The following is an 11,488-nucleotide window of genomic DNA, read 5'->3' on the forward strand; positions in this document are numbered from 1 at the left end:
AAGGTTTAAGATCTAATGGGTATTGACTTCACTTCATGGCTATATAAAGATTGCACTCTTGCAATCTTCTTCTTGCACCAAAAACAAGAAAAAGGCCGAGAGCCTCCCTCCCCTCTCCATATTCTCTCTAAAGTATTGGACTTTGAAGATTTCTTGTTGCTTTCATTCTCTCTTTAAGTCATAATCTTTTTTTGACCTAAAGCTTAAGAGTTGTAACTAGCATTACATCAAGTTGGAAAATTGTTGGTGTCTCAAGGGTTCATCCTCACTCCATCAACTTCCAAGCCTCCCCTAGAGGACTTAAAGTGCTTCAAAGGTTGTTATAATTTTTTCCTTCTATGGTTATGTTTTAAATCTTTCTTTTACTTGCAAGATGATCCTTGGTGGGTGAGAAAATTTCTATGTTATTTATTAAACTCAAGACTTTCATTTGGCATTATTTGTAGTTTTTGAAACTAAGTTTTAAATAAACCCAATAATTGGTACCAGAGTCACCTTGCAACTTTGGTTAGATTTTTTATCTATGGAAATCTTAGTTTTTGGAGAATATGGATAACTAGTTTTTGTATAAAAACAAGTTCATACATATTTTCTTTGACAACTTTATAATTGTTATTTTATGTGACAAAAACTTATGTGCATTTTGATCACTTAAAGTTGTCTTAGAAAAACATAGGTGGTATTAAGTTTATATGTTTTTTAGAGTGCATAAACAAGCCTTGGACTATTTTGTGTTGTTGTTTGTGTGATTTGGTTGAAAATGGTTTGTAATATTCTTTTATTCATAAAGTATGTAGTAAAAGTAGCTATTTTTTATTCTTGTTATTTATATGTAATATATTAGTTTTGGATTATAATTATTTTATGAAAAATGTAACAAGATGAAGATGGAGGCCATTTCTTGAAGAACCATGGAGACCCACAGTTTTATAAAGTTTTTATAAAGGTTCATAACTTTTATAAAGTTTTTATAAAATTGCAACAAAGTTGGTTGTCATTGCAAGTGGGATCTTGAAGATCACATGAAGAACAAGTTGTAATATTTGGTCCCTTTGTCCCTTAGGAAGGACTTCACACTTTTGTGTTGGCTCACAAAAGTGTTATATAGTTTAAGGCTTGTTTATGTCAAATGCATGCTTGTGTTGTCTATTTTTCAAGTAAATATTTGTGTGGTTGATAATTTAGTTTTTCATAAACTCAAACTATTTTTTGGACAAAATAACCGTCACATGAAGTTTGGATTTCAAAATATAAAATATGGACATTGGATGAAACATATTTTAGCCATAAAATAAAATCCGGTTTTATAAAATTGTTAATTATGGCAACTTTTGAAATATTGAATTATAAGTGTAAAAATCATGTTTTTATAACTTATTCAAACTCCAAAGTATTATTTAATAAAATGAAATTTTATTAAACAATATTAAAAGGTTATACATGGCTCAAACACAAACTTAATACTAGGTATTAATTTTAAAACTGAACCAAGCCGAAATATAAAAAATTGGGTTTTTATAGGAACCTTAAAAGTGATTTTTTTTAGAAAAATTGATACCATGACATATCGGATTAATGCAATTGTCATGATATAACGTGTTTTAAATATAATAATAAAACATTCAAATCATTTTTTTTCAAAATGCAAGTCTATACGATCCAACTTTAGAAACAATTTACACATCACTTGTATGATACTAGTGGGATAAAGGATATCAAACTATTAATATCATCTTTTGGTGGCCAAAGTATTTTTGTGATTTCTATAACCAAATTAGAGGTCAATTATACACGTTTCTCTAATTGGATGACTTGATTGGAAACCTCTTGTGATAAAGGTCACCTAAGCAAGAGTGCGCCAAGGCATAGATGAGACCAAACATGACAAATTAACAAATAGATTGTTAAGGGTATCATACATCTAGGAGTTAAAAATGGTGTAATTAATACAAGTTATTTACCTTGTTAAAATTGAGTAAATGTAATAAATGATACCTAACCATTTGTTTGATTTGTAACTTGGATTCTAGACTTTAAATAAATAATGTTTTGGAAACAAAAAGGGTATTATTTTTTTAAGAATTAAATACTAAATGAAAACTTTTTTATACTTTTGTAGATGGCTCTACCAACTACTGTAACCCACCACCACCCAATGAGCATTCGATCAATTCTTGACAAAGAAAAAATCAACCACTCCAACTTTTAGGATTGGCACAGAAATATAAGAATCGTTTTGAAACAAGAAAAGAAAGACTATGTCCTTGAAAACCAAACCCCTAATGAACCACCTGCTCTCCCAAAGGCTGCACATGATGCATGGCTAAAGCATATAGATGATTCACTTGATATTTCATGTCTTATTCTTAACTTTATGGTTCTCGATATTCAGCGGGATTTGGAACTCTTTACTGCCTTTTACATGATTAAACATCTCAAGGAGATGTTTGGTAAGTAGGATAGAACCGAAAGGTTCGAAACTGCGAGGGCACTCCATGGAATAAAAATGGAGGAGAGTGGAAATGTGAGCACACATGTTCTCAATATGAAAAGCTATCTGGATCAATTGGAGAGATTGGTCTCTCCATATCCACAAGACTTGGCCACAAACTTAATTCTGAACTCATTTCCAGAGTCATATGTCACCTTCATCATGAACTACAACATGAATGGGTGGGAGAAAACTGTCTCTGAGTTGTACGTGATGCTAAAAACTACAGAGAAAAATATCCCAAGGAAAACTCCTCAAGTGCTCATGATTAAGGAAAGAAAAGTCAAGAAGAACAATGGCAAGAACTTCAAGGGAAAGTCCCAAGCTGGCAAGGGCAAAGGGAAGCAAGCTCCCCAAAACCCACCACCAAAGAAGAAGGAAAAGGTTGCCAAATATGACACATGCTTTGAGTGTGGAGTTGTCGGGCATTGGAAAAGGAATTGTCCCAAGTACCTTGCTGAGTTGAAGAACAAGAAGGTTGGGGAAGGCCCTTCAGGTATATCCATTTTCATGATTGGAATGGGATTATTAACCTTTTCATATAACACTTGGGTATTTGATACTGGTTGTGGAACTCATAATTGTAATTCGTTGTAGGGGTTTAGAAAGAGTAAGGAACTGAAAGCAGTCGAGATGGTATTGCATGCCGGCAATGGAGCACGTGTTGCGGTCCAAGCTTTAGGACATTTTGATTTATGTTTACCATCTAGTCTGTACATGACATTAGACAATGTGTGTTTAATTACTTCTATTACTAGAAATATCATTTTAGTTTCCCATTTGAGAAAATATGGTTATGATTTCAAATTTGTTGATGATAAGATTCAATCCTTCTTCAAAGGAATCTTCTATTTTGAGGCTAGACCAATAAATGGAATTTATGAATTAAACTTGGATGACACCTCAAACAATAATTCCCTTTATCATGTTAACACCAAAAGGCTCAAACCAGATTTGAACCAAACATATCTATGGCATTGTCGCCTAGGACATATTAACAAGAAACGCATATCTCAACTCCAAAAGAGTGGACTTTTGGGGGGAAATGACACAGAGTCATTTGACATATGTGAATCTTGTTTATGTGGCAAGATGACAAAAATCCCCTTTCTTTGGGACAAGTGAAAGGGCAAGTGTTTTATTAGGCATCATACACACCGATGTATGTGGACGTTTCAAAACAATGTCTATATATATATATATATATATATATATATATATATATATATATATATATATATATATATATATATATATATATATATATATATATATATATATCACCTTCACTGAAGACTTCAGTCGTTTGGATTATGTGTATTTGATGAAATAAAAACACGAAGCATTTGAAAAGTTTAAATTGTTTAAGAGTGAAGTTGAAAATCAACTCGAAAAAACAATCAAAATCCTTTGTTCGGATAGAGGAGGCGAGTACTTGAGCCAAGAGTTCCAAGACCATCTTAGGATTCGTGGGATTATCTCACAACTCATTCCAGCTAGAACACCATAGCTTAATGGTGTTTCTGAGATGAGAAATTGGACCTTACTTGATATGGTTCAATCTATGATGAGTCGAAGTACACTTCCTTTATCATTTTGGAGTTATGATTTACTCAACCCGTATCTTGAATATGGAAAACCTCCATCCTTATCTTCTATGAAAGTTTGGGGATTTGAAGCTTATGTTAGACAAGAGACTTCCGAAAAAATTGAGCCTAGATCTAGCAAATGCATATCTGTAGGATATCCTAAAGATTGTTTAGCATATTACTTCTACATCGCTAGTGAGAATAAGATTTTTATTTCACGAAAAGATGAATTCTTAGAAAGCAATTTTCTAATGGTTGAGGCTAGTGGGAGGCATGTAGAACTTGAAGAAGATCCAAAACCTCAACCCGATGCATCTTTAGTTGGCACTAGTACTGAACAAGAGGTTATAGAAGATGAAGAGATCATTGTCCTTCAACCTACTAAAACACAAGATGTTTGCAGATCCGGTAGAACTCGTCGTGAACCTGAGAGATATGGATTTCTCATTGAAGAGTGCTTCATAATGACGAATGCTGATGAGCCGGTCAGCTACCAGTATGCAATGACGAATCCCGAATCTACCAAATGGCTTAAAGCCATGAATGCTGAGATGCAATCCATGAGAGAAAATCAAGTCTAGGACTTGGTTGATCTTCCTCCCAATAGCAAGACTGTTGGAAGTAAGTGGGTCTTCAAGAAGAAGAGTGAAATGAATGGAAACTTACGCACATTCAAAACAACATTGGTTGCTAAAGGATTCACTCAAACTCATGGGGTTGATTATGATGAAACGTTTTCACTGGTCACTATGATTAAATCAATTAGGATACTACTTGCCATAGCTGCACGTTATGACTATGAGATATGGCAAATGGATGTCAAAACCACTTTTCTAAATAGACACTTGGAAGAAGATGTCTACATGGATTAGCCCAAAGGTTTTGTTGACCAAAAACATCCTAATAAAGTATGTAAGCTCAAGATATGCATTTATGAGTTAAAGCAAGCATCTCGTAACTGGAATCATCGTTTCGATGATGAAATTACAAAGTATGGTTTTATAATAAATGAAGATGAATCTTGTGTTTACATGAAAACTAGTGGGAGCTCGGTGACATTCTTGGTCGTATATGTGGATGACATATTAATCATGGGAAATCACATTCCAACTTTACAAGGTGTAAGGACTTGGCTTGGAAAGTGTTTCTCGATGAAGGGCCTAGGTGAGGCACAATACATTCTTGGAATCAAAATCTATAGAGATAGATCAAAACGATTGATAAGTCTAAGCAACAGTAAATATATTGAGAAAGTATTAAAACGTTTCAATATGGAAAACTATAAGAGATGATTTGTAACCATGGCACATGGAACTCTACTAAGTTCATCTCAATGTCCTAGCACAAAGGCTGAGCTGGACAAGATGAAAGATATTCCATATGCTTCTACAACTGGATCCATCATGTATGCCATGAATTATACAAGACCTGATCTTGCTTATGCTATGAGCATGGTAAGCAAGTTCCAACAAAATCCATGGGAGAATCATTGGAGAGTTGTGAAGAACTTTCTAATGTACTTACGAAGAACTAAGGATTTGTTCCTCGTCTATGGAGGCGTGGAAGACCGCTTAAGTGTAAAGTGCTACACTGATGCTTCCTTCACAACTGATCGAGATGATTGCATGTCACAATCTGGATATGTGCTCATTATCAATGGGGATGCGGTTTCTTGGGAAAGCTCCAAGCAAAGTGTTGTTGCACAATCCACTACAGAGTCGGAATACATTGCTGCTTCTAAAGCTGTACAAGAGGCTGCTTGGATGAAGAAATTCATTGGGGATCTAGGGGTAGTCCCTACCATTCAGGACTAGAGGTTTTCTATGACAATGAGGGTGCTATTGGTTTGGCAAAAGAACCCCAAGCACAGAAGAAGACCAGGCATATTAGCTGCATATTCAACTTCATCTGGTATAAAGATGAAGAAGGTGAAATTAGTATTTGTAAAGTTCACACTGATCAAAATTTGGCGGACCCTTTCACGAAGCCTCTTCCTCAAGCAAATCTTGAAGGACACGCCCGAGGAATAGGACTCTGCTATTCTAGTGATTGGATTTGATCTATGTATTAGTATTGAATATTGGAACAATATGTAACATCATCTGTTGTAATGACTATGATATATATATATATATATATATATATATATATATATATATATATATAGTATATGATCTTTTCATTAAATACCTGTTGTGTTCTTTATTAACATGTTTAATCTTTGAGTAAAGTTATTCACTCTAAAACTCCATAGCTAGTTATTATTGGAGTGACCCGTTCAAGATCACTTCATGGATCGCTGTCATGAATGATACTTGATAAAAGGTAATATATGTATATGCTTAACACCTAAGATACATATATGGTACTTGAGTGTGGGGAACGTTATGCTTTGATATAGTCAAAAGTTGTTCTTTTATTAGGCAGTTATAAAAGATATTATCATGCGTGATGTAAACCATGCAAGAGGCATAAGTACTCAAGATGGGATTTGTTCCTCTTATTCATTGAGAGTTTAACATCTAAGGCCTGATGTAAAGTTGAACACTTATATGAGATTGAATGCGATCAATATCTCATGTTCAACATGATGTCTGTAACAAAGGGATAACTGATAAACTTACCTTACTCACCAATTGTAGCCTTGGGGCTTCAGGGGAATTGGGCGTTGATGGAATGGCACTATGTCATATGTTGTTGGGGGCAGTGAAATGTTGCTAGATCTTCACCACTGTCCATATCAAATTGATACGAGTCTTGCGTAAGTGGGAGATTGAAAGATCTAGTATGCTCAGTCTTATTAAAATGATATTGCTAAATAACATATGATCCTAAGGATCACACTAACAACAACTTGACACAAATGATTATTTATTTGAAATTGATTTTAATAAATATTCACAAAATCCTATAATAAATTGGGAAAATATTTATTTCAAGGAAATAATTATTTTACAATACAAGTAACACATTATTTCAAAATCTATGAATTAATAAGTCATGTACAACATTTTAGGCTAGTTGAGTCTTTTGTATTTTACCTAAAGACAAAGTTTATATTTTATAAACTTGGAGTTTATAAAAATTTGACATTTTGTTTTCTTTTTAAAGGCATAGCCAAAACTAATCTAGACTAGTGAAGGGTATGGCATTTTGTATTTGTTTATTGAAAAGAATACAAGCTAGAAGAAACACACTCATGAAATAGAGACATGCTTGCAAAAAGGTTTAAGATCTAGTGGGTATTGACTTCACTTCATGGCTATATAAAGATTGCACTCTTGAAATCTGCTTCTTGCACCAAAAACAAGCAAAAGGCCGAGAGCCTCACTCCCCTCTCCATATTCTATCTGAAGTCTTACACTTTGAAGATTTCTTGTTGCTTTCATTCTCTCTTTAAGTCATAATCTTGTTTTGACTTAAAGCTTAAGAGTTGTAACTAGCATTACCTCAAGTTGGAACATTGTTGGTGTCTCAAGGGTTCATCCTCACTCCATCAACTTCCAAGCCTCCCTTAGAGGACTCAAAGTGCTTCAAAGGTTGTTACCACTTCTTGATTCTATGGTTATGTTTCAAATCTTTCTTTTACTTGCAAGATGATCCTTTGTGGGTGATAAAATTTCTATGTTATTTATTACACTCAAGACTTTCAGTTGCCATTATTTATAGTTTTTGAAACTAAGTTTTAAATAAAATCCAACACTATTATGCATATGTTATTCATTCCATGGTCAAGTATGGTTGTACATGGTTGGGTCGGTTTGGTTATGTTCTGGTTTCACCACCAGTGGGTGGTGGTTCGAGTTCTAAGTGCGGGAGAACTGGGATTCTTAGGTTGAGCGCCATTCATTGAGGGTTTTGTCTGTTCGTTGTTCGGATTGCTGCTTTCAGATTTGTTGGGCAGATGTTGATCGGTGAACCCTTTCTAGAAGAGGATATGTTCAGCTGCAGGTGGGCTTGTTTTTCTTTGGGTTAGGTGTCAAGGTGTCCTATACAATTGGTCGTGGATTGTCTTTCAATGGGACTTGTCCGAAGGATTCAAGTGGTGACAGTTTAAGAGCAAGGAATGTGTCACCTACCCTCTTGTGCAGTGTGTTAATGTTCCCTTGGTCCTTAGGTATGTTTACCCTCAATGGTGGAGTGGAATTCTTATTTGTAGCAGAATCAGGTTTTGGCAACCTTCGAGATCACCTTGGAAGTCTTCTCGAGCTAGTTTCGTGTTAGTAGAATATGTTCATCCTCAATAAAGTATGGGATCTTTTTGCGATCAATCATAAGGTTAGGGGTTCCCTACGAATGTGCATAGCAATAATTCCTTGTGTGTATCTATGTGATGTAAAAGGTAGCATTGGGTTTTGGTTCGACTTATGTGCATGGTTCGGTTGGGTTATAGTCTACGAATTGGATCAAGATTTCAACCATTATCCTATCTTCGGGTCTTGTGCGACCATGGTTTCGTAAAGTTTTGCTTGGGTAGCAGCTTATTCTATAAAGAGAGTTGTACGTGGTAGGGTTACAATATTTTTATGCTTAGTGAGCGCAGTAAGAGTTCTAAGAAGGTTGGTGTGTTATCAAGGGCTTTCCAGTTATGGGCCTGGTGATCATGCTAGTTCATTTCTTATGCTTGTAGTGCTTTCAGTGATGACACACTGATGGGAGTCAGGCGAGTTGTAATTCTGTTGGTTAGATAAAGGGAGCTGTAAGGGTTGTGTAGAGTATCAGTCAGGTATCAAAAAGTCTATGCGGGATGTACGCATTATATTTCTAGTTGTTTACAAACTGCTGTTAAGGTTTTGATTTTCTAGCTGGAAATTTCTTATAAGGTCTCAGGTCATAAAGTTTTTCTGACTTATCTGAGTGGTGGTCAAGGTGGGGGTGCACCTGAGCCGATAAGTGGTTGGAAGTAGCGCGTAAATTCTTGGTTTAATCATCTTCGCTTGGTAAAGTAGTGGTTGGTAATGGCATAGAAACGAGTAAAGGGTTGTTAAGATTTTGGTTCATCATATGGTTTGGTTTTGGTTTAAGTTCGCGGTCAGTATGTTTTGAGGATCGTTATGCATGGTTCTGGTAGTGCCCTAGTCAAGGACTGGGGGTAGATTCAATTGGATATTCATTAGTTTTAGGGAAGGTTCCATGAGGAGGTATCATGAGTAGCCATTTTTGAGCAAGCGTTTGGTGGAAACTCATGTTGGGAATCACGAGAGGGTCCGTGAAAATTTCGTACCCCGAAAGGAGGGGGTTAAGGAATCGGTATGTCAAAGGCATCAGGTGGAGGGTCCGGACATAGTTTGTGTGTTTGTCCCCTGGGATGGTTCTATCGGTATGAAGGTCGGGCAAGTCGTGGTGTTTTCAAAATTATAGCAGCCGCATATCGTTCCAACAGTTAAGGAAATCCATGTTTTGTATATCATTGTGTTTATGGAATTGTTATCATCAAAGGTTGAATAGATTGTTCGATGGATAAGTGTCATGGTTTTAGCAATTGGTTCGGTTTGGATGGTATGTCAGGGAGTCATACCAATTCGATACCCAAGTTCAGATATATAAGGTTGGATCTTGGCATCAGATTATGGGTCTTGTTATTCAGGTTGGCAGTTTCTGTTTGGGTTTGATTGTTTTGGGAAGGTCATTTTATGTGTAGAATTTATGGTTGCGTTCATCAGGATGTTGATATGATCTAAGTGTTAGAAAGGAATGATTTCGAGGATGAAATCTAATTTAAGTTGGGGAGAGTTGTAACATCCCGACTTCAAGGCATAGGAGTTATCTTTTGTATGATTTTTCCTGTCAAACTCGACGATTTAGGTAGCATCAACACGGTGTGTTGAAGAATATTTTGGCCGTGGGATTTAATGAAGCAACTCAGCGAGTTGACAGCTGGGAAGGAAACCCCAATTTTAAGGGTGTTGCACCCTATTTAAAGGCATTAAGTCCCTTGGCTAGCCTCCTTACCCGCCTCCTCTGTCCATAAACCCTAAATTTGAGTATCATCTTCCATAGTTGAGTGTGTGAGCTTGTGGAGAGCTTTGAGTGTTGATTTTTGGTACTCTTTTGGAGGAGCCTTGAAGTGAAGTTGTCTAGCTTGGTGGAAAGGCATTATATGCAGAACTTCCCCACTTATTGCAGTCTCATTGGGGTATGAAGTTTTTACCTTTCTTCTTCATTGATTAGATCCCTTCTTTTGCGGTTTTATCTTGATTATTGGATTCTTTGATGGATTGTCCAAGGATTTGAGTGTTTCATGGGTTGTCATTTTATATCTGGCCAATTTGTGGCCTCATTTGGCTAAAAGTTGCAAGCATTATGAGGATTTTGGTGTCATGCATGTAGTAAGTCAATTCTCAAGACCATTTTAAGCTTAAGAGCTTCATTAACACATGCATGAACGTAAATTTGGCAACTTCACGTGCTTTTCCAGCTCAAGGAAGTCAGATCTAGGTTTTGGAGTCATGTCCTTATGGATTAAGTGCTTATTGTACTAAGCTGTTGAGTTTTGAGCAAACTCGACGAGTTTATTGATTAACTCGGCGAGTTGGATTGGTTTTTCCAACTCTGCAGTTAAATGGAAAAGCACAGCGAGTTGAAGGAACAATTCGGCGAGTTGGGTCCACTCGGACCGTTGACCTTAACTTTTTGACTTATGTATTTGACCAAGTTGTGCTAAGGGGGGTACTTAAGGTAACCTGAATTATAATAAAGGAAATTATGGGCTTTAGAGAAGACTCGTATGTGGTTGGGCTCAATTTGGAAAATTGGGCGACTAGTGGGCTTTTGTGGATCTTTTGGTTTCGGAACTTTAGGTTAATGGAATTGGGCCTCAGTTTTGGTTCATGTTGGGTCAGGGGTAAAATGGTAATTTCGCCCCAAGTGTGGATGGTGGGCCTTAGAATGAAACCCAATTGCTAATTGTGTGTTATTTTGATCTGATAGATCGGTGGTGTCGTCGGGGCAACAACTAAGGATTCTTGCAGCAAACTTCAGTATTCGAGGTGAGTTTTCCTCACTATACTAGTGGGTTGAAGGCACCAAGGCCGACCCTTTGGATTGTCATCCTAGTTTATCGTATGATGGTGTGCTTTAGTGATCTATTAGATCTGTATGCCGGTAGACATGATGATGCTACGCTTAGTGATCTGTTAGATCTTCCTATTATAAGTTCTGGATATATGTTACCGGTCACATGTTTTGAGGTAGTGTGGTTAGGTTGAGACAGTACTGCTTTGTGCTGCCTGTGAACAAACCCGGTAATGTTTATATCAATATATGATATGTATGATTATTTGATATGTATATGCCGACATGATTTGTGTGTGTGTGTGTGTGTGGTTGGGTTGAGGCGGTCCTGCTTTTTGCTGAAGGCTAACAGACCCAGTTTGAACTAATGTTTTTGGGATACTCGTGTTTTTGG

The 11,488-nt window shown here is 36.3% G+C and overlaps 1 protein-coding gene across 1 annotated transcript; it reads left to right on the top strand.

The window, feature by feature from the left end:
- Nucleotides 1-5,381: 5,381 nt before the first annotated feature.
- On the top strand, nucleotides 5,382-5,894 carry LOC122197488 (secreted RxLR effector protein 161-like). Its single transcript, XM_042901654.1, has one exon. The coding sequence runs from the start codon at nucleotides 5,382-5,384 to the stop codon at nucleotides 5,892-5,894; it is 513 nt and encodes a 170-aa protein (XP_042757588.1).
- Nucleotides 5,895-11,488: the final 5,594 nt, after the last annotated feature.

Source organism: Lactuca sativa, chromosome 4, assembly GCF_002870075.4.
Source record: "Lactuca sativa cultivar Salinas chromosome 4, Lsat_Salinas_v11, whole genome shotgun sequence".
In the NCBI taxonomy this organism is placed as follows: domain Eukaryota; kingdom Viridiplantae; phylum Streptophyta; class Magnoliopsida; order Asterales; family Asteraceae; genus Lactuca; species Lactuca sativa.